Source organism: Lolium rigidum, chromosome 7 (assembly GCF_022539505.1).
Source record: "Lolium rigidum isolate FL_2022 chromosome 7, APGP_CSIRO_Lrig_0.1, whole genome shotgun sequence".
Lineage (NCBI taxonomy): Eukaryota > Viridiplantae > Streptophyta > Magnoliopsida > Poales > Poaceae > Lolium > Lolium rigidum.
In genome coordinates, this window is record NC_061514.1 from 294,319,136 (window position 1) to 294,343,561 (window position 24,426).

The following is a 24,426-nucleotide window of genomic DNA, read 5'->3' on the forward strand; positions in this document are numbered from 1 at the left end:
CCAAGTCGACGCCACCCACGAGGACGGCTGTAGAAAAAATTCCGGTGTCAAAGGTTATTCCTCCTGGCGATGTTCCTACTTCATCGGCTGCTCGTGACCATGTAAGTGTTTGGTCTGCCTTAACTTCTCTCTTGCTCTGTCAGATTTTTGACATATCCGACAGAGTTTTCTTGATTTCCCTTGCTACAGCCGATTTATGCCACAGTCGACGCTGTGGTAGATTTTGCTGAGCAGTTCACCCGACTGGAGGCTGAAAACGCCCAGCTTCGGAAGACTGTCAAAACTTCGGCTGATCAAGTGCTGGAGGCCAACAGGCTTGCCACCGACGCCAAGAATGAAAATGTCTCGCTGAAGGAGGAGTTGAGGAAGCTGAAGCGGCAGATGAAAGATGAGCAGGACGCCAGGCGTGAGGCCGCGGTTGCAACCAATAAGAAGGAAGGCATCCTCCGTGAATCCATCAAGGATTTATTGGGTAAAGTTCATGGCGCATGGCTTCTCTCTTGGTATTCCCTTTATAGTTGCTGACCTGTTCTTCTTTCAGAGGTTGCCGATATAACCATCACTCGAGCTCATCAGCTTCGGGAGGACTCTACATCCGATGCCCTCTCACTCGCCACTGAGTCCAATGTCCAAGTTCTTGGCCTTCTGCAGAAGACTTAAGGAGCGTTGTCGAGGCTGTACTCGATGATCTTCCCAAAGATGAAACAGGACAAGACTCTCGGCGAGATGGCAGATGCTTTCCTTGTCGACTCTTCCGAGCCTGTAGAGGTATTAAAACGCCGTTCCCGCTTGTTTGGGGCGGTTCTTACTTTCCAGCTGCTGATGGGCTATGGGATGGGGTCTGACTTAGAGAAGTTGTCTAAGGCATTGCCTCGTGGATGACGACAATCGTTTAGTCGACCTTGAACCCTTCAAACGATCGGCAGTGACATGTGCCAATCAGCTCTCGAAGTTGGTAGATGAAGCACAGGCCAAGCCTATTTCTGAAGTTGCCCCTGGCTCATCATCGGCGCTTCCTTGAACACTTGCTTCGTTTATTGTAAATAAAACCAATCGCAATTTGACTTGGTCCTGTTTTATTTCGGCCCTGTTGCCAGTTTGAACAATCTTTTGAATGTAATATACATGCTAGCGCTCCCGATGGGAGATTTATGTTAATGTCGCTATGAACCGAAGATTGTACTGCAGATTCCTTCATCTTCTTCCCGTGCCGAACTTTTTCCAAATCCTTCGACTATCGATGAATCTGACCTTGTTCGTCGCTTACGCGACCAAGTGTCTCGTTTGAATAAGGATATCACCTCCCTTCGCGCAATGGCAGCGTTGGTGAAGAAAAAGGGTGAAATAGCAACTGCTATTGAGCAATATGCTCTCGATGGTCTTCATATCGCTACCGAAAGTTTGGGCTGTAAGTGTTAACCCATCTTTTGATTCCTGACGTAGCTTGGATGCTCCTTCAACTGATATTCGTTCTTTTACAGTCGTATCTTCAGATATATCTGAAGAGAACAAGAAGATCCATGAAAAGGTCGAGGCGATGACTGACGTTGCTCACCCGAAACACGAGTTATGGCTGCATCGTCCGAAGGCTGTTATCATGGCGAAGTTCGAGCATCGGGTAGAGAAGGTGCACTACTACTTCGACAAGTTCCACACTCATCTCACGATGGTTTGGAAAACTCTGTTCCCTCTGGATGAAGCACCCGGAACTCTGTCTGCTTTGTTTACCCGATTCAAATCTCCCGAGAGGATTCGGCTGCGCAGTGCGGAAAGAGCTCCTAGCTGGTGCTGAACTTGCCTTTGCTTCAGTATTGGCGTGTCATCCATCTTTAGACTTGAAGGCCATAGTAAACACCAAGAGGAATTTAGACCAATATTATGATATTGCCAGAGGTCCTGCGTACACCATCATTTCAAGGATGGAGATAGGCATCGAAAGAGATCTGAGGGCTCGAGGGAACCAGGGAGCCCCGTCGTGAATGTAATAATCTTGTACCTGCATAAGATTGTTTTGTGTAAATTTAACGCGTGCTTTGCACGTCATGCAGTTCTATCGAATTTGTTAAATTCGATTGATAATTTATTGTCGAGGGCGGCTGAGTGATCAATTCAGCCTGCTCTCCCGACGACTTCGTTGTAGTTTGCAAAATTTGCGAAGTTGATATGTAGGTTTTTGTAAGAGCGATACCCGTCGATTCAATCGAGGGAATTGCACGCTTGGCTTCGTCACGCGGTGCACCGGTTTGAGCCTCTTTTTGTGATAGTATAACCATCGACTGCAGCTCTCGCGTATTTTCTCGAGGCTTGGATTGGTTGTATTTTTTGTGTGTGTGTCATTAACCTTAGCTCTCGTTGAGAGTATTTAATTAATGACACTGAGCGATTGTGCTTTTGGCCAACGCTCCCGATGGGAGTAAGAGCCAACGACAGGGGCCCCGAGCGATTCGTTCGGATGATGGGGCCTGGATCAAGGAAAAAGGTAGAAAATCTGATTAGAATTTTATTCATAATGTAAAAGCGACCTTAAGGGCTGTTGAGCAGAGAAAAACAATTGTATCCTATGTATAGAACCGTCGCAACTGTGCGACGTTCCATGGATTCGTAACGTCTTTTCCCGAAGTTGGGTTCTTGAGCCGATATGCTCCTCCTGGTATCACTTCGGTGATGATGTATGGTCCTTCCCATGGAGATTCTAGTTTCAAGGGTCTCTCTTGCTTCAACCGCAATACCATATCTCCAACATTAAAGCTTCGACTGCGTATTCGTCGGCTGTGATAGTTTCTCAATGCCTGCTGGTATACTGTTGTTCTTGCTAACGCAATATCTCGAGCTTCGTCAAGGAGGTCCACAGCATCCTGCAGCGCGATGTTGGAAGAACGTTCTGTGTACGCTATCACCCGAGGAGCTTCGAACCGAACGTCGGCTGACAAAACTGCTTCGGCTCCATGTACCAAGAAGAACGGGGTATATTGGGTCGACCTGTTAGGTGTAGTACGCAAACTCCAGAGTACAGATGGTAGCTCCTCGACCCAGGCTCCGGCCGCACCCGTAAGGCGTTTCTTGAGGCCATCCCCTATTAGACCGTTGATCCTTTCCACCTGGCCGTTGGTCTGTGGGGGGGGGGGCTACTGACGCAAATTTCAGTTTGATTCCTCCGTCGTCACAAAATTTTCGAAACTCTTTGGAGTCAAAGTTAGATCCGTTGTCTGTGACGATACTGTGAGGCATACCAAATCGACAGGTTATTCCTCTAAAGAACTGAACTGCTGTTTCGGCTTTCTGGTTTCGAACAGTGCACGCCTCGATCCACTTGGTGAATTTGTCGACTGCGACCAGTAAGTACGTGTGTCCTCCAGGCGATGAACTCGGAAGTGGTCCAACTTGGTCGAGTCCCCACTGGGCGAAGGGCCATGCCAGAGGAATTGTCATCAGATCTATCGCAGGGGCGTGCGGTTTTGGTGAGAAACGCTGGCAGGGGTCGCACTTCATGACCAGATCTCGAGCATCCGATGCCGCCGTTGGCCAGTAAAATCCTACCCTGAAGGCTTTCACCACAAGGGCCCTACTTCCCGCATGATGTCCGCAAGTTCCTTCGTGTATCTCGCGCAACAGTGCTTTTCCATCGTCGATGGCGATACACCTTTGAAAGATACCAGAGATGCTACGTTTGTAGAGTTCACCATTTACCACAGTAAAGGCTTTCGACCGTCTGACGATTCGTCTTGCTTCCACCGGATCCTCTGGCAATTCTTGCTTCGTCAGGTATTCCAGGAACGGTTTGGTCCATAATGGCTCGAGGAGGAGAACCTGTTCCGCAGATGTAGGTGGAGTTTCTTCGGCAGCTTGTTGCAGGCTTGCCTCTGGTTCGTCAGCATAAGTTTTTGGGAGTGTCGACGCTTTCTCTTTTGTCGATCGTTGGGTGATAACTTCGTAGAACACTCCGTCTGGGATGGGGGAGCACATGGACCCGATGTTCGCCAGAGTGTCGGCCTCCTCGTTGCTGGCTCTGCCGATATGTTTAAGCTCGCACCCTTCGAATTTGGCTTCCATATTTTGGTACAACTGTCGGTAGGCGATCATGTTGTCACTGACCGCGTCGCATAGACTCATCGACTGCTGTACCACCAGGTTTGAGTCTCCGTAAATTTCCAGGCGGGTCGCTCCGCATGCTTTTGCCATCTTCATTCCATGCAGCAGTGCTTCGTATTCTGCTTCGTTGTTGGTTGGTAGGGAGAAATTCATACGTAGTATGTACTTCATCTTGTCTCCCTGTGGCGATATTAGTATCACCCCTGCTCCTGCGCCTGTGCTCCGTTTCGACCCGTCGAAGTACATCGTCCATGACCCCGACATGTCGGGTGCCGCTGGCGTCTGTGACTGGATCCAGTCTGCCACGAAATCTGGGAGGATTTGGGATTTTATCGCCGTTCGATTGACATAAGTTATGTCGTGTGGTGCTATTTCGATGGCCCACTGAGACACTCGACCCGTGGCCTCCGGGTTAGTCATTATGTTCTTCAATGGTGCTTCACTTACGACAATAATCGGATGCTCCGTGAAATAATGCCGTAGCTTGCGAGCAGACCTCCATACCGCATACGCCAGCTTCTGATGATGAGGATACCTCTGCTTCGCAGGCGTGAGTACTTCACTGAGATAGTAAACAGGTCTCTGTACACCGTGGATTCTCCCTGCTTCTTCCCGTTCGACGACTAGTACGCTGCTGAAGACTTGGGCTGTCGCTACTATGTACATGAGCAGCATTTCTTTTTCGCGTGGGGTTACAAGGACTGCGGACGTCGACAAGATTTTCTTCAGATTGTCCAAGGACTCCTGCGCCTCCTTTGTCCACTCGAACTTTTCTGATTTTTTCATCAAGTTATAGAAAGTCAAAGCCTTTTCTCCCAGCTTGGCGATGAATCTACTAAGCGCTGCTAATCGTCCTGCCAATTGCTGCACTTGGTGCAGATTCTTTGGTGGCTCCATGTCGAGAATAGCTTTGATCTTCAAAGGGTTGGCTTCAGTTCATCTGGCGGAGATGAAGTACCCGAGTACTTGTCCCCCTGGCACTCCGAAGAAGCATTTCTTTGGATTCAGCTTGATTTTGTACTTGTCTAGGTTGTCGAAGGTTTCCCGCAAATCGTCGATGAGAGTGGCGGCGTGCTTCATCTTTACCACGATATCGTCGATGTAAACTTCGATGTTCCTCCCAATCTGCTCTCCGAGGCAAGCTTGCATGCACCATTGGTAAGTTGCCCCTGCGTTTTTCAGCCCGAAGGTCATGACGTTGTAGCAGAAAACGCCGTGTGGGGTGATGAACGCAGTTAGCTCCTGGTCTTCTTTCTTCAGCTCGATCTGATTATACCCGGAGTATGCATCGAGGAAGGAGAGGCGATCGCATCCAGCGGTAGAGTCGACTATCTGGTCAATACGAGGCAGCGGAAAGTGGTCTTTCGGACAGTGTTTATTAAGACTGGTGTAATCGATACACATGCGCAGAGTGGTTGTGTCCTTTTTGGGCACCATGACAGGGTTGGCGACCCACTCGGCTTCCTTGAGCTCTCGAATGAATCCTGCTTTACGGAGTCGACTGATTTCTTCGCCAATTGCTTTTCTCTTTGGTTCGGAAAATCGGCGCATTGACTGCTGTATTGGTTTGGCTGTTGGGTCAACGTTGAGGGCTGATGGCGTGTAAGACACACGTCCGTTGGGAACCCCAAGAGGAAGGTGTGATGCGCACAGCAGCAAGTTTTCCTCAGTAAGAAACCAAGGTTATCGAACCAGTAGGAGTCAAGGAACACGTGAAGGTTGTTGGTGGCGGAGTGTAGTGCGGCGCAACACCAAGGATTCCGGCGCCAACGTGAAACCTGCACAACACAATCAAAGTACTTTGCCCCAACGTAACAGTGAGGTTGTCAATCTCACCGGCTTGCTGTAAACAAAGGATTAGATGTATAGTGTGGAAGATGATGTTTGTTTGCGAAGAACAGTAAAGAACAAGGTTTGCAGTAGATTGTATTTCAGATGTAAAGAATGGACTGAGGTCCACAGTTCACTAGTGGTGTCTCTCCCATAAGATAAATAGCATGTTGGGTGAACAAATTACAGTTGGGCAATTGACAAATAGAGAAGGCATAACAATGCACATACATATCAGGCCGGGCGTTTGGGATTTCCCGAAAATTCGGGACGGGTAATTCGGGTAAAAATTATTTCGGGATTCTAAAACTCACACCCGAAATTTGTCTAGAAACTGTGACACCCGAAATTTCGGGTACCCGGAAATTCGGGTTCGGGATCGGGAAATCCTGAAATCCCCGAAATACACAGCAATGCAGACAAATAACAGAAAAAATTCTCCATCGTGGTGAAGATGAGCCGAGCCCTGAGGTCTGAGCGGCGACCGGTTGCAGGCCGCGCGACATCGTGGAAGTACGCTGGGGCCTAGCAGGGAGGAGCGGCGCCGCGCAAGGGAGGAAAGGAAGCGCGCCGAGCCGCGGAATCGGCAGAGCGCTCGCGGCGACTGGGGAGCGCGGCGGATGGTGCCGGCCTGGGACGTGGCGGGCGGCGGCGTCCGGGGAGCGTGGCAGGCGGCAACGCCAGCGCCGGCCGGGGAGCGTGGCGGGCGGCGGCGGCCTCGGACATGGCAAGCAGCAGCGAGTTTGGGGAGGCAGGGAGCGTGCGGCTGGGCTATGGCTGAGCGTGCGGGTGAGGTTCACGTACATGTACATGTCACAGACTTTGGGCTGGGCCATGGTGTGTGTGGGCTTTTTATTGGGCCGCAGTCTTCAGTTCGGGCTACTCGGGAAATTCGGGAACCATCGCTCCTTACCCGAATTTCCTGAAATAATTTCGGGTATTTGAAACACCTTCCCGAATACATGATCGGGATATTCGGGTCCGGGATACTCGGGTTCGGGATCGGGATATTCGGGTTCGGGATTCGGGATTCGGGTTTTATGCCCGGAGTGACATACATATATCACGATGACTACTGTGAGATTTAATCAGGGCATTACGACAAAGTACATAGACCGCTATCCAGCATGCATCTATGCCTAAAAAGTCCACCTTCAGGTTATCATCCGAACCCCTGCCAGTATTAAGTTGCAAACAACAGACAATTGCATTAAGTATGGTGCGTAATGTAATCAACACAAATATCCTTAGACAAAGCATTGATGTTTTATCCCTAGTGGCAACGAGCACATCCACAACCTTAGAACTTTCTCATCATCGTCCCAGATTCAATGGAGGCATGAACCCACTATCGAGCATAAATACTCCCTCTTGGAGTCACAAGTATCAACTTGGCCAGAGCCTCTACTAGCAACGGAGAGCATGCAAGAACATAAACAGCATATATATGATAGATTGATAATCAACTTGACATAGTATTCCATATTCATCGGATCCCAACGAACACAACATGTAGCATTACAAATAGATGATCTTGATCATGATAGGCAGCTCACAAGATCTAACATGATAGCACAATGAGGAGAAGACAACCATCTAGCTACTGCTATGGACCCATAGTCCAGGGGTGAACTACTCACACATCAATCCGGAGGCGATCATGGTGATGAAGAGTCCTCCGGGAGATGATTCCCCTCTCCGACAGGGTGCCGGAGGAGATCTCCTGAATCCCCCGAGATGGGATTGGCGGCGGCGGCGTCTCTGGAAGGTTTTCCGTATCGTGGCTCTCGGTACTAGGGTTTTCGCGACGAAGGCTTGAAGTAGGCGGAAGGGTAGGGTTGGTGGAGGCACGAGGGCCCCACACCATAGGGCGGCGCGGCCCCACCCTTGGCCGCGCGGCCCTGTGGTGTCGGCGCCTCGTCGCCCCACTTCGTAACCCTTTCGATCTTCTGGAAGCTTCGTGGAAAAATAAGACCCTGGGCGTTGATTTCGTCCAATTCCGAGAATATTTCCTTTGTAGGATTCTGAAACCAAAAACAGGAGAAAACAACAACTGGCTCTTCGGCATCTCGTCAATAGGTTAGTGCCGGAAAATGGATAATAATGACGTAAAGTGTGTATAAAATATGTGAGTATCATCATAAAAGTAGCATGGAACATAAGAAATTATAGATACGTTTGGGACGTATCAAGGGCGTGCTCAGTGAGTTCCCTGGGGATACCTGGCATGCCGGATGGTTCCCATGCAAATATCTCCCAGCGCTCACGGAGGAACTCGATGAGCGCGCCTTCCTATGCGTCAGTAAGGTCAGCCGACGTATTGACCGTCTTCTTTGGGTCAGTGGGGTGCACTTGCAGCTTCTTGGCTTCCTTCGCGGCGTCAAACTCGTTGGACCTTACGTTTCGATTGTCGGCTGGTGGCTGCGTGTGATCTGTAACGGCGTGACTGCGTTGAGTTCTTCCTTGGCTCCGAACTTCGAGACAATCTTCTGGAAGTCCCTGTCGCAGTTGTCCGATCGGGTAAAGCTTCCATGAACGGTTATCGGGGTCCCGTTGTTGCCCGACATCTTCAGTTTTAGGTATGCATAATGGGGTACGGCCATAAACTTGGCAAATGCAGGCCTGCCGAGGATGGCGTGATATTGAGATTCCCAGTCAACTACTTCAAACTCGATTTTTTCCTTCCTAAAATTGTTAGGTGTGCCGAAGACCACGTCCAATGATGTTTTACCAAGAGAATAAGCGGGTCGAGTCGGTATAATGCCGTGAAATCCGGTGTCGGACTCTCTTAGCATATCGACCGTTAAACCCATTGCTCTCATTGTGCTGGCGAATGACAGGTTTAGGCCACTTCCTCCATCCATGAATACCTTGCTCATGCTGTACCCTTCAATCTGTGCTTCAAGAACAAGGGCTGCGTGTCCAGGCCTCGGAACAGCTTTCGGGTGATCCACCCTACTGAAGGAGATACTCTGATCTGACCAGTTGATGAATTCGGGTGTATCGACCATGGCAACTTCTGCATACTTTACTTCTCGGGAGAATTTTTTGATTTCTCTCTTTGAAAAGCTGGTTTTATGGATCATGTTGACTTGCCCGCATGGTTCCGGAAACACCTCGGTCGATTCATGCCTGCCTCCTCCTGCCGGTATGTATGGCTCCGGTACGTATGGTTCTGGTGGATCACTGTAAGATCCTGCCCTTCTCTCCATTGTGCGGACCCTTGACATAGCCTCGGCTCTGAGGTCATCGCAGAACTGCCGAATTTCCAAAAAATGTCGATAGTTCCTTAATAGGTGACTGGATTTCTCTCGACCATCCTTCGGGTCGATGTAAGAGTGGAGGTAACATGGTGCCTCGAGCTGCTCTGTAGCCGATAAATATGGTGAGCGAGTGCGACCCTTGATTGATAACGTGTCGTGGCATCCTCGTTCGAACTGACGAAGGTGAGCTGTTGTTCGTTCTTCCTCCCCGCGGTGCGAGTCCCTTCGTCTTTTCCTTCGCCCTGTCATGACGTCGAAACTTCCTCGGTTGCTCTCTTGTATTGGAATTTTTAGGGTTGTCATTGGAGTGACACCTTCCGAAACTGCGGTCTTTGGGCCGGATGCGCTGGCCCTAGGGAGGCGAAGCAAGCCCTCGGAGTCGATGATGAAGTGAACAACACCGAAAGTAGTATCCATGGCGCCTGACGGTCCTGCAGGGATCAGGTGCGGCGCTTCAAGGCGCGGCACGAACTCGAAGGACCCGCAGCGGATCGAATCTCTTGGATCTGACGGCGTTGGTGACTCGAGTAAGAACGCCGCAGATGTGACTGGTACTGCCGATGACTTGCCTGGTGCCGACAGGCTTCCCACAGACGGCGCCAATTGTCGAGGGTACTCCTCGGCAATGCCCTCCGATTGGGGCTTAGGGTTGATGGAATCCTGCAAGCTGACACGAGACATCGGTTCACGGACAAGCGGGGAGAGCGATTTACCCGGGTTCGGGGCCCTCGATGAGGTAAAACCCTTACGTCCCGCTCGTCCGATCTTGATTATGATAATAATGGGTTACAATGGGGTGCCGAAGGGTTCGGCTGTGTTCTCGTCGAGAGGCTAAGTGCTATGATGACCTAGCTCTAGACTTTTGGTGGCTAAGATTGCTAAGATTGATTGTGTCCCTCGGCAGCCCCTCTCCTGGTCTTTATATAAGGGGTCAGGTCTCAAAAGGTCTAACCGAGTACGACTAGGTTTACAGTAGTTTTAAATCTAATATTTCCTTGTTCGGCTGCCTCCTTGTCTTGCCCGCCAAGGAATCTTCTGGTGTGCCATCCAGGTGGCCCGTCTCGCCTCCAAGTGCCTTCATGGGCCTCCAACTAGTTAATGTAGGATAGGGCAATGTCGGTTACCCGAAGGGTAATGCCCACGTCAGTCGTAGTATTTGGCTAGCTACCAGAATGTCCAAGGCGCAAAGCACTACCTTGAGCCTATCGCTCTACCTACGCGGAACACATTATTCACCCTGGTTCATACAAAAATGAGGGGATGACAACCAAGGTATCTAACGTGAGCAAGGAAGGATAAGCCTCGGCACCACCAAGAAGAAGCAGAAGATCTAGCATAGTGTAAGGATGGTGAATGACCGCACATAAATTCTCCTAGATTTTCCGTAACATTTTTAGTTGATTTTTTTTCAACATTTCCCCTAAAGTTATCTTTTTTCCTATATTTTTTCCAAGCGATCCCCACCGGGATCGATTTTCATTATCATTGATAAAGAAAAACATCCTCAGTAACAGCAAAAGAACCACCACAAAAGAACCAAACTAAACATCTACTGCACTGGGTCAAGAGCCACCTCGCATCCCAGGCACGCTCACAGATCGGACAGGAACAAGTTCTACAACCATTTTTTATCAACACATTTTGATCCCACCAAGAGCAGTCGACAAGTTTAACCAAAAGCACGAGGTCATCACAGGAGCAGAGATTTTCTGGCAAGGATTCAAGCGTCCATATCATTAGCATCATCTTGCGCGTCGACTTCCATATCTCCATCAGCTTGGTTTGTCAGTCGACGAGGGCTAGCAACTGCATCATTTCCTCCAGCACCAGCTCCAGCACCCAGGGCCAGATTAAGGAGGGCGTCCGCACCTTGTTGGAGCTGTGTAGCGTCAGAATCCGAGTGAAGACCTACCCAATATTTCATAAATGCAGCAGCAAGGCAGATTAGATTAACAGAAATTTTAAAGTATTTTCGCTCAAAACAAGAACTGTTACGCGTTTTCCAAATTGCCCAGCAGATAGCTGCCATACCGGCGATCAGGACGTTGCGACTCGCTTGAGAAAACTGGGGCATCCACAAACGAACTGGGCAAACGATCCAGGACGAGTAGGAGCGCCCACTGCCATGCCCACCAAGCTCCAGACATACTTAGCTGCAGGGCAAGAGAAGAACAAATGCAAAATGGTGTCATGTGTGGGACAAAATTGACAAAGAGGATCTCCTGTCCAGTTTCTTTCCGGTAAATTATCTTTTGTGGCTATAGCATTGTGCCAGATCAACCACACTTTGATTTTCGAAAGAATTTTGCTTTTCCACAAATGTTTGAAGAATCTATCCAACCAATTCCCGCACAGATGCTTGTACAGGCTTTTTACTGTGAAGTGGCCATTCTTAGTCCATTTCCATTTTGGTTTGTCCACATCATTAGATAGAGTCCCCTGGTTCAAAATCTCCACAAGACCACACCATTGCATTTGCAAGTCAGCAAATAACCATTTTCTGAAAGATTGTCTCCAACTCACTGTGCAGCAGCAGCCACATATATGTTTTGCTCATTGAAGATATCATAAATTTTAGGGAATTTATCTTTAAGGGGGGAATGGCCACACCAAGCATCACCCCAGAAGCTTGTTCTACAACCATTTCCCACTGTCATTCTTGTACCACACAAGTAGATATCTTTTTTCCTATATAAGGCTAGCAAATTTAAATTTCATTCAGTCATTATTTTTACCACATATATTTGTCAGCGAACTTCTTCAACTTTTCCCTAAGGTATAATTTTCTTCAATCTATGCTGGGCCAAGAGCCCAAGAACACAAACAACTACATGCAGCCCAACAACTTCCGGTACACCTAAGACGCGTCCTCATGGTGCCGCGCGCACGCTCTTCAGCACGACCCGCACGCCGTGCTCCGGCTCGACAACGAGCTTGAGCGCCGGCGAGTGGCGGTAGGCGGGCGACAGAGCCACCTCGAACCTGGAGAGCACGAGTGAGAGAAGCACCTTGAGCTCGGCCATGGCGAAGCCCTGGCCGAGGCAGGTGCGCGCCCCGGCGCCGAACGGCAGGTACGAGTGCAGCTGCGGCCGCGCCGCGAACCTCTCCGGGTCGAACTCACGCGCGCCGGAGCCCCAGAGCCCCTCGTCCAGGTGCACCGTCGACACCGGCACGTAGATGTTGACGCCCTCGGGGACGCGCACGCCGCCGAGGGTGACCTCCCGCAGCGCCTGCCGCGACACCACCGAGCCCGCCGGGTACAGCCGCAGCGTCTCCTGGATCACCATCGTCAGCTGCATGCGAAGAAACAAAGAGTCAGATATAAGATGGCTCGATGCATGTCAGTCCTGTCGTGTGATCGACATCGTGCACGTGCGTTACACTTAGACGGACGTACCTGCTTCATCTTCTGGAGCGAGAGGGAGTCCGGCGCGGCGCCGCCGGCGAGCGCCTCGCGCGCCTCGTCGCGCACCCGACGCTGCCAGTCCGGGTGCAGCGCCAGGAGCATGAGGCACCACGCCGCCGTCACGGCCGTGGTCTCGTACCCGGCGAAGTAAATGCTCTTGCAGTTATCGACGACGAAGTCCTCAGCCGCGGCGACGCTGCCCGCCTCGGCCTCAGCGCTCCGGAGCATCGCCGTCAGCAGGTTCGGCCCATCATCCTCCTCTCCGCGGCCGCTCTCCTTAACGACGTCCAGTATGAGGCTCCTTACCCGCCGGTTGAGCCTCCAGGCGGCGCGGTTGCTGGTCGTAGGCAGGAAGCTGAGCCCGGTCATCTCGGCGAGCAGGTTGGGCTTGGTGACGGTCTTCTGCAGCTCCCTGATCATGGCGAAGATCTTCTTGCCCCTGACGTAGCTGCTCCCGAAGCAGGTCCTGGAGATCACGTCCGCGGAGTATGCCCTGAGGTCGTCGTCGACGTTGAGGTCCAGGACGCCGCCGCTAGTGGCAACCCGGTCCTCCCACGCCCGCACCAGCGCCTGCGCCGAGCCCACCATCAGGTCCACCATGCCCTTGACCTTGTCGTGGAAGAACTCGGGCGCGATGAGCTTCCGCTGTCGCGCCCAGGCGTCGCCGTTGGACTTGAGGATGCCGTCGCCGAAGAGGGGGCGGTGCGTGGTCTTCATGTAGGAGCTCTTGCCGAGGTCGTCCGGCGAGACGCAGAGGCAGACGTCGCGGACCACGGCCGGGTCCGTCGCGTGCAGGAACACCATGTTGCCCACGGAGTAGCTGAACACCGGGCCTACAATTGCACATGGCGAAAATTCCATCAGAACTTGGGCGCGCGACGGCCGACGGGACACGCGCGCAACCGTCCGTGATCGATGGATCGATGCTTGGATCGATCCGGTCTGGAACCTTCGCTCGTGCAGTAGGACCGGCCGACTTTTCGGCGTGAGGACAAGGGAGAGCGGCGAAAGGTGCAACTCCTGTGCCTCTCGCTTTTCGCGCGCTTTGGCGCGAGACGACGACATGGATGGACAGCAGCATGCAGCGAGCTCCTTGTCGCCTTGTGGCTTTGGAGGATCACAGCCAGCACGCGACGGTGACATCGACGTGTATCGATGAGGCTTCTGGCGCAGCCAGGTGTCGCCAGGCCACGGCGCCGTCGTCGCTGACTGGACCTCATCGATCGATTATTCAGAGAAATCTACATAAGCCTTCTGAATTCGGCGCCATCAAACGAACATGATCCCACTTGACTTGAGGATCTCCATCTGATCATCCGATGTCAGAGAAATCCACGCAACACTATAGATCGACAGGGCAACATCCGAGACGCCACAATCGTTCTCTGACCCAACACTACTATGAATATATATGCATTTCTATCTGTAAAGCTTTTGGGTCAATCATGGACCTTTAATCGAACAAAATATGCATGGATTTACTTTACTTTTTTTTTTTTGCGGAAGCATGGATTTACTTTACGAAGCATCCATCGCTTTGGATATATAATATGATCATCATAAACAGAAAAGAGATGTAATAAACAAAGGGACAAACTGACTGGTTAATTAGTTCGTTGATGTGTATAATTAGCTAGGAAATGGTACTGAATTCAGTTAGATATGGAACACGGTTTACTATTCCTCTACACACATGAAGCATATACTTAGCTAGAACAGTCGACAATCCTACTCAATTATTGTTTTATCTTTAGATCATACTACTATTTATGTGCAGGCAGAAAGCACACGCTGCTTGATTATCCAACAATGCTTCTTGCGATTCGTCTCAATTATTGCCTTTAGCTGCCTATACTAGTGGTAAATCAACAAAGCACCAAGAATATATTACGATCGGCGTGTGTTTCAAGTGGAGATGCTGCATACTTGTCTTTTTTCCCCCTTTCTTTCGGTTGAAAACATATCCTTCTATTATTTCTTTGGAGAATGTATATATACACTGCTATATTAAGCATGAAGAAGAATGCAACTTGTGCATGATGCAGGGGCAGGAGAAAATATGAAATCATGATGCAGGGCAAGATAAAATATGAAATCATGTGCATTGCACTGTGTGCATATTTTTGTTAATCTCATTCACATTTTTATGTCTTTGCGTCAGCGTTCAACCATGCATCACCATATCCACAATTTAACAAACTACTCCCTCCGTTCTTTTTTAATTGACTCAAATTTAGTACAAAGTTGTACTAAATCCGAGTCAATTAAAAGAGACCGGAGGGAGTAGAAAAAAAAATCCTCTATGAGGTTGCTAAAGTCGCACGCCTTTTAAAAGATTGCGGCCTTCATGCATAACTATTGTGTAGTATTGTATTCCCCCGTCCCAAAATAACTTTTTCAACTTTATCTAGAAACAGAAATATATAGACGTATTTTAGTTAGCGATAAATTTAGCAAGTTATTTTAGGACAGCAAAACGTCCAATACCAGTCACGAAGAATTTGACATTCAGAAAAAAATGGAAACTAATTAATCTGACATTCATGCAGAAAAAAGGAAACTAATTAATCACATATGCAGTGGATACCTACTACCGCAATATACTGCTCGATCAAATCAAAGACGCGATGAACCAGCGAATCAATCGTGATCAATGCATGCATGTACAAGAAGATCAAGGAGAGAGGGCAGCATAGATATCTGCACGCACCGTACTCGTTTCTCCATTTCTCGTAGTAGGGAAACACGGCGGGGCGGTAGTCGTGCACGATGGCGGTGACGCCGCCGGCATCTTCACGCCGTCTCGCGGCGACATCGGCGGCCGCCTGCCTCATGTCGGCGACGTTGCCGTACGGGAACGACGGCGGCGGCCCGCCGATCCCCTGCGCCCTCAGCTCGCGGCGGACCCTCTCCGGCGCCAGCCAGAGGATGCGGTAGAGGTAGAGCAGCAGGCTGCAGAACCCCACGCAGCACAGGCTCGCCACCGCCGTCACCGCCATGCTCGTCCCCGCCATGTCCACTCGATCTTCCTCGAACTAATTCTCTCTGCCTAATCCTTTCTGCGATTGACTAGATTGCCCGAGCAACAAACGTGAATTTGTTGGGAGAGATAATGATGTGCGAGCGTGGGTGACGCAGCGGCGCAGCTAGAGTCCAAACGCCAGCTTTAGCTTTGGAGCTGGAAGACGGGAGAGATCGGCTATATATCGGCGCGCCGCCCGGGCTGGGCACACGCTAGTCCCGTCACGCCATTGATCATTTATTTACACGCTGACGATCGTCCCGGCGATCGAGGAATTAATTCAGAACATGACAAGGTGCGGTACTGCTGTCCGTAATTATTTATTGCAGATTTTATTTAAATATACATATATATCTGACATGTTTTTGACGTGTAGATAAATACGAATCTAAATTAATTTGTGACATCTAATTTGAGACAGAGAGATATTAGCCTCTGTCGTGCAAGTTAATTATCCTCATGGAACATGTGTGTTCTTGGATCAACCATTTTTCGTGTCGAGTAGCACCGCATGAACGTTGGATGATAGGTGGATCGTGTGACATCTAATTTGAGATAGAGAGATATTAGCCTCTTTCGTGCAAGTAATTATTCAAATGGAACATGAGTGTCCTTGAATCAACCATTTTTCTTGTCGAGTAGCACCGCGTGCACGTTGGATGATGCATCGATCGACATCAAGGGACGAAGTACATTGGGTTGGGGACTTTGAAGAGGCGGTCTCCGGTGCAATCGCCCTGCAAGTCACTCCACTGATCGCCCACGTTGCCGCGGATCCGGTACCCCTCCTCCTCTATCAACCTTCGCCGCACCGATGACTTGAACACCACCGAGCTCTGGCCCCGGTACCCCGCGCTCCTGCAGCACACACACAGTCACATACCGATGTGAACAAAACACATATGTTAAATTAAACTAAACTCCGACACTTATCATGAATCCAAGCAAGTTGTCGCGGTTTACCAACTAGTTTAATGTTGCTCAATTTAACTGATGGCTCTATGATTTTGTTTGGAAAATAAACACTTAAGGAATTTTCTCGGTAAAATCTATGTATGCAGATCTAATGAATGGACAACCGTCTGGCTTCGAAAATACATATGAAAACTGAAGGTGCATCTGAGATTAAGATCATTATATGGTTACTCTTTAAGAAAGTAATTCTTTCCAAAGATAACCTCGCTAAGCATAAATGGAATGGTTGTAAGAAATGGGGAAAATTGGGTCTCTACCATCAAAATATCTAGTCTTTAGGTTTATACTATCAAAAGATTCTTTTTTAAGTTTATGTCATTGAAAGGTTGCAACGTTATTGATTTTGTCCACTCCGTCTGCTTTCGTTAGAGAGATCATTCTTTCTACATGTTAATTGGTTTATTAATTTCTCTTTCTACCCCTGGGTCCATATGCTAAAGACCGGGCCTTTTAATGGTACAGACCCAATTCTCGCTAAGAAATGTGTGTTCTTTTATTCTGACAAGTCTATTAACACATTTTTTTTCTTGTCCTTGTGCTCGTCTAATTTGGAAAACTATTCAATTTACCTTTAGCATATCTCTACATGCAAATGTGACAAACATGTTTGAGAATTGGTTAAAAAGATCGATAAAACAACTAAAGCAAATATTCATACAAGCATTTGTACTTTAATATTCATATGAATGAAATGCCAATTTTCTAGAGGTTATTTACATGGTTATGCATCGGATCCAGGAGTAGTTTTATCTTATCCTGGAGGACCAATGGGAGCATATGGATTTTAGATGCAACCGCCTAATGGTTACAATGGTATCTACAACCAGGATGACTCGCGGCTTGCTAGAAGATTACAATGATGCATAGGCAATATATTTTTCATTTCTATTGCGGGTTGATATATTTTTATGTACACATGTGTGACCCAATAGATGTAATGTAACACTCTGAATACCTAAACTTTGCAACAAAATGCAGTGAATTGTAATTCAGATCTTTGTTAATTTATAGTTGCGATTTTAGACACCATCCGTCAATTTGGACGTAAGCGATATATAAATAGCATTGCTAAAGGTAATTCGCCTACTTTACACAGACTAAACTAATTGGCACATCCATATACTATATTTAGTACAAGTGTTCTTATTACTTGCGTCAATTATTTTGACCGGTGAAGTAAAAAAAATTATGCTTACCTGATCCTAGTGGATAGCCCATAGCTACTGTTTTCTTTTCTTTTCAGGTGCAGAGGTATTATTTTCTGTTCCCGCTAAGAAACAGTCATGTTTATACACTTGTTATAAAAGTATTCGTTTTTAATTCCGAGGTGTATGGGACCGTGGGGGGTGATGCTATATGCCGACCTGGTCGGCGCCGAACACGTCCCGCACACCCCCTGTCGCATGTGGGTTTGGCCCATTAACGGGGATTCGTTTCCTCCCTGTAACGGACGGTTCACTAGTTTAAATAAATTTTGTTTCGCTGTTTCGCTAGTATACTGAATTTTCGAATCTGAACAATTTTTGAATCTGAACAATTTTTGAAATTTGAACAAATTTCGAATCTATTTAAAAAAGAGGATCAGAATTTTTTAATCTTAATTTTTTGAAAAAATTTCGAAATTTAATCAATTTTCAGATCTGAATAATTTTTGAAATTTGAACAATTTTCGGATCTAAGCAATTTTCACAATTTCCGAATCTGAACAATTTTCGAAATTTAACCAATTTTTGAATCTGAACAATTTTTGAAATATGAACAAATTTTGAATCTGTTTTTTCGAATTTCGGAATTTTTAATCTTAATTTTTTGAACAATTTTCAAATTTTGAACAATTTTTTCGAATCTGAAGAATTTTCGAAATTTGATTTTTTTGAATCTGAACATTTTCAAAATTTGAAAATTTTCCGAAAATATAAATATTTTTTAAAAGAACAAAAGCAGAAAAACGGGTCAAAAACGATAACCAGGTAGAAATCCAAACAGAAAAAGAAAAAACCAAAAGCAAGCGCAGTAATGGGCCTGGCCCAATTAGGGGTGTGCGGCGTCCGGTCGGCACCGACCAGTGCGGTGTATAGGATTCACCATCGTGGGTGAGTACTATGGTCTATGGGAGCTCCTCGCCACCGACTTGGTCGGCAGAGGCGGGGATGCCGCACACCCTCCCGCACGCCCGAGTTGCTAGCGGGGCTGCGGCCCAACAGGTAATGTGGTTTTTCTTTTTATTATTTTCTTTTTATTTTCTCTTGTTTCTTATCTCTATTTTAGGAATATTTATTTTTACAGATTTTTTTTAAAACTATATTTTTTAGAAATCTGAACATTTTAAATTTTGAATAAATTTCAAATATCGTTCAAAATTTTAAAATGTTCAAATATCAAAATTCTTCCAATATTTGAAAATTCGTTCAAGATTATAAATTTGTTCAAATCAAAATTCGTTCAAATTTTAAAAATCGTTCGAAATTTAAATTTTGTTCAAATTTCAAAATTCGTTCAAGATTTCATTTTTTCATATTTAAAAAATCGTTCAAAATTTAAAATTTGTTCAAATTTAAAATTGTTCAAATTTTGAAATCCTTTCAAATTTAATAATTTTCGAAAATTATTTTTGAACAGAAAAATAAAACAAGAGAACAAAAAAACACCGAAAAAGAAAACAGAAAGGAGAAAAGAAAACAGAACAGAAAACAAAAAACAAAAAAAAAAGAGAAACAACAGGAAAATCGCTTAACCGGGCCTGCCCACACCACGCGCGAGGGTGTTCGGCGCGGTGCAGGTACCGCCTGGTCGGCATATAGGAATTCCCGAGTACTATGTCCAACCCAATTGTTTCTCTCAAGAAAAATTTCCAGCCCAATTATGTTGGGTTGGGTCGACCATGAGGTGTATGGCCGTGGGTGAGTACTATATCCGGGCCATTTCTAAATTGTGTCTGGCTGGGTCGTAGCTCGTACCTCATGATGAGTCGGTCATAGCCAGCGAACCCGGCGGCGGCGAGGTTGGCGGCCGTGCAGGCGCCCAGCGCCTCCTCGTCTCTCCCGGAGAGCAGAAACACCCTGAAGCCACCTGCCTTGAGTGTCCGGAACACCCTGACCATCGCCGGTATCCCCGGGCACGCCGCTCTGCTCGCCCACGCCTTGAACGCCGCCGGGTCGTACGGCCCGAACTGCCTGGCCTGGTAGTAGGGCAGGTTGGACAGGCAGGTGTCGTCGACGTCGAGGACCCAGGCGTCTCGCCCGTCCTCGCCGGCGGGGGCCTGGCTCGCGGCGTAGGCGGTGATCTCGTCCGCGGCGGTGCCCACGTCCCGGCCGTACTGGCCCCAGGACATGTAGGCCCACACGTAGCCGACGCACGGCGCCGGCACCGTGCGCCAGTTCTTGGCGTTGTTCGCCTCCACCATCACCCGCCAGCTGAGGCAGCCGCCGGGGTCGCCGCCCGGCGGCCAGAACGACCACGGCGACCCGTCGGCCGCCTTGTCGAGCACCAGGAGGAAGCCGACGAGGAGCACCACCAGCCGCTCCATATTCAGAGCTACCGCCAGTGCCTGAGCAGTGGAGACTGGTATGGAGGTAGGTAGTCCACGGCCAAAGAGTGAACCGAGGACAGGAGCTGAAGCTGATCAGTGATCACGCCATTTTGTCAAGGAGCGTGCATGGATTTTAGGACGCACTTGCAATGCACATCGTGGTGCATGCCACCTTTTGGTGGACAGAGCCCGGTGGAAAAGCCAGCAGTGGTGGGTTAAAGCGAGGTCACGGCGGCGAATTAGCTGAGAGATACGCCGACGCTTTGGGATTAGGTGCGGTGAATCCACCTCAGCGCCATTCGCACGCACCGCCGCCGCTCCGGCCGCGCTACACGTGGACCCAATGAGGAACTCCCGTTGTTACTTTCTGCAAATCAACTTGACATTTGGGACAGATCAAAGGAGCTTCGGTGACTTTCTGCAAATCAAATTGACATTTGGGACAGATCAAAGGAGCTTCGGTTTCGGTGCTTGCAGGCAGTAGAAACATGGAGATAAAGCTAGCATCTTGTGATCATGTTTATGCCTGATCTTTTCGATTTGTGTGATACGGACTGGTTCATGCATGCACTTTTGTGGTTCATGGATGTATATGTGTAATCCGAGTAAGCACACGAGTTGTGGTTCAAGCATGTAGATATGTGATTGTGATGTGATCCGCGTAAGCACACGAGGACGCAATGCACATGATGGTGTCCGCTCCGATCTTGGCTGCGCTGGCGGCTACATGCAGGGAACCTTTGTCTGCGCCACGAGCAAAATTACATTACAGTACTGGGGTTTACTGATCCATTGAATCGACTGGAAGATTTGGTGCTTATTATTTGCCTTATTGGACGAGTGTTACCACTCAGCAAAGCGAGATCGGTGAACAGTAATTTGATTGATCTACACATGAACAGCGGAGGCCACTCCGCTAGTGATCGCTCACGACGCATGGAGCACCGATTAGTGGATTGTAGCTGCTAATTAATCAATTGTCTACGACAATGCGCCTATGGTTGTACCGGTCTGACAGACATATATAGACAGACATACATTTCTAGCTTGCAGGGTCTATGCGGCTTGATCGAACTGGGACGTGCTTCTAGATTATGTACTACTACAAGCAGAATGTGATATGATCGAGGCGTCAGCAATCAACGCGTGCAATGCAACTTGGGGATGTGTCGATGATGAAAAGGAATAACACTGTTGTTGCCCTGACAAGGAGGCATGCGCACAGGGAGGGTCTCTGAATTCTGATGCCCGACTAGCAACAGAGGATAGCTAGCATTTAGCTATACCTAGCAGCTAGGAAATCCACAAAAACTTTGGAGGAATTGGGTGCGGCCAAGTCACGGAATTAACGCTATTCTAACGACAGGAGTAGTTTTTCAGGATGCAGCCAACTCACGGTCTGGGAGAGACCATGGCTACTTTTTTTTTCCAGAGAGGCCAGTGTGGGATTAGGAGAAGTCGTATACCTTAGCAGGCCTTGTCTGGCCAGCAACGAAGTTCTGGGCCAGCGACACCAACTAGCCGCACGCCAGCTCCTTGATGGGAGCACCTAAGCATCGCTCCAGTGCGTGCGGGATAATCCACCGCACGCAGAGCTACCTGGTGGGCCAGCCCAGGTAAAACCTCTGCTCCAGGTTTCTTTTTTTTTCTAATTTTTTATTTGAAAAATTTTCAAATTAAAAAACTTCAGGTTTTTTAGGGAAAAATGTTCAAACTAAAAATTGCTTTAAAAAATTGTTATAAAAGTTTTTATTCAGGAAACAATTTGTTTAGAAATAAAGATGTTCAAATTAAAAATTGCTCTAAAACGTTTTATTCAAATTTTTTTGTTTCTGAAACTTTTTTTGCTTACAAATAAAAATATTCATATTTTTAAAATGTTCAAAATTTTAAAAATGTTTTAAAAAATCAATGGTAAAAGAAAGAAATAGAAAAGGGAAAGAAAGAGAGAGAAAACAAAAAACCAAGGAAAACCGAGAAAGAACAAGAGAGAATCGACAAACCAGCAGAAAAAACCAACATAATCCTTCTAGAATGTTCCTATCACCAAACGAAAACTATCATGATAAATGGGCTACGGCCCAGGTCGTCCCATTAGCGTGCACACCGTATTAGCGCACCCTAATGGGTGGCAAATATGTTTTGCCCTAGTTGATGTCGATCCACGTAGGCCATGGTAAACATGCGGCCAGCGAGGCAGCTAGTGCCCCAACGTGAGGACGGGAGTGGAGCAATGTTCCACTTCATCTAAAAAAAACAATGTTCCACTCAGAAAAAGGCAATGCAGCAATGGTGCGACAGGGATTCGCTAGCGGCGCTGCTTTAGGACGTGTCACGGCACCACCTATTGTGCATCTGCCTGGAGAGAAGACGAACAAGACGAACATGCGTAACATTCTCCCTAGTCTACCCTGGGTCCGCTCATCAATGGGCTAACAACCACGCGTCTGTGTGGCCCTTTTAAACGTGGGTTGTGTAAGCCCCGACACCATCCTTATCCTCATACCGCACAGCCCCACGCTGACCAATCCAAACCCTAGTTTCATGCCGTTAGCATGGCCCAAAGAAATGGTGAACTTCTAAGTTAATTAGGGAAGTACGACCAGGAGGCATCCTGCTCCTTGGTCGGCCGTCATCGTGCTTCCACTGCCCCCTCCCCATACTCTACATTGGCAAGCAACGGCCTTCCCACTGGTGCAATGGCACCGTCACTCGTCGTCATCAAGGGTGACAACGGGCGATGACCTCTACACTGCCGTCGACAAATCCTAGATTAGCTAGGGTTTTCATCTATGTATAATTATTTTTTAATACCTATCTAGTTTAATTTTATGAGTTTGGAAAAAAATGAAATGGGTGATGATGTTGGGTTCACCGACACACAAAGTGATAAAGGGAGAACAAACGGTCTATGCATGTCCGTGTGGCCACGCAAACGAAACAAAACAAACACATTTGGTGTCCAAAATAGGTGTCCACGTTGGAGATGCCCTAAGAATCCAGAAGGGGTTTGGCACTTTTGACATACTATGAGTGAAGTATCACGCCGACATCCACGACTTCGGAACAAAACTCTACACGTACCATCGAACGTCGGTTCAATGATTTCTTTTTAGTTTATTACCTTCCTTGTTAAGAGATGATCTGTTAGTTAGAGAGAACAAATATTATATTATCTATTTATACTTCAACTCAGCAATTATCCTACGTGAAATAGCTAAGATAAACCGGTTGTGCATGCCCTAACATTGCCTAAAATCGGTGTCTATTTCTTAGAGTTTAAACCAAAAAAAACATCATGTGCAATCTTCAACGAACTATTACTTTTTTTTTTTTGAGAACTCAGCACTTTATTGATTATCCAATATCATTACAAATCTCAGACCGGATGCAATCCGGGACAGAATTGCGGAAAAAAGAACTACCAAACAGTTCAACTCGACGAGCTAAGACATGTGCTGAATTATTAAGCAAACGACTAATGTGACGAACGGTCACAGAGGACATAGATGCAGCCATCGCCTTAATGTCCTCCACAACAACTCCAACCAGAGAGCGATCACGTGTAGAGGAGTTAACGCGCTGAACCACAGAGAGGCAGTCCGAGGCCAGAATGATCTTGTCCAAACCTTCATCACGAGCGAGGGTCAATGCACTTCTCACAACAAGTGCTTCAGCAATCTCCGACGTCGTAACCTCATCAAGAAGCTGATTGCAAGCAACCAGACAGTTGCCGATGTGGTCCCTGATCACGACGCCCACCCCCATCCGTTTCGAAGAAGAGAACAAAGCTGCATCTACATTAATGAAAACCGTACCTTCAAATGAATTTAAGCCCTCTACTGTTGCAAATCCAACGGACAGATATCAAATACTACACCAGAATTTTTGTAGTGCATTTTGGTACTTTGGAGAGTACCCTTTCTGAAAATCCCACGGCCTGCCGTGGCCAGAGACGTCTTGGGCTGCAGGTTGATGTACTTTTTTTCGAGACGTAGTACGAACGTATACACTCGCAAAACACATATACACTCACTTGCATGAACGTGGGCACGCAAACCTGTCCGCTTGAGCGTCTCCTGATTGAGGCTGGCCATAGTGTGTAGTATCATATAGTAGTATCATGTATATGATACTTTTGTATGATACTAGATCCATAATGCATAGTATCATAGACTAGTATCATAGTTTTGCTATATTAATTGATTTGTAGAATCCCAATACAAATTTGTGTACAAGATTTATTTGATACTAACTTTTCTCGTGATGTGCGTTATGATACAGTATCTACCTATGATACTCTAATCTTCTC

At 47.7% G+C, this 24,426-nt stretch overlaps 2 protein-coding genes across 2 annotated transcripts; both read right to left on the bottom strand.

The window, feature by feature from the left end:
- Nucleotides 1-10,902: 10,902 nt before the first annotated feature.
- On the bottom strand, nucleotides 10,903-15,602 carry LOC124673010 (cytochrome P450 714B1-like). Its single transcript, XM_047209148.1, has 5 exons — nucleotides 15,299-15,602; nucleotides 12,580-13,421; nucleotides 12,071-12,475; nucleotides 11,194-11,335; nucleotides 10,903-11,090 (listed from the first exon to the last, which is right to left on the bottom strand). The coding sequence occupies exons 1-5, from the start codon at nucleotides 15,600-15,602 to the stop codon at nucleotides 10,903-10,905; spliced, it is 1,881 nt and encodes a 626-aa protein (XP_047065104.1).
- A 685-nt stretch (nucleotides 15,603-16,287) lies between these two features.
- LOC124673011 (acid phosphatase 1-like) lies at nucleotides 16,288-23,882 on the bottom strand. The gene is made up of 3 exons (XM_047209149.1): nucleotides 23,607-23,882; nucleotides 19,543-20,132; nucleotides 16,288-16,468 (listed from the first exon to the last, which is right to left on the bottom strand). Exons 1-3 carry the CDS (start codon nucleotides 23,880-23,882, stop codon nucleotides 16,288-16,290), a joined length of 1,047 nt encoding a protein of 348 aa, XP_047065105.1.
- Between the last annotated feature and the right edge of the window lie 544 nt (nucleotides 23,883-24,426).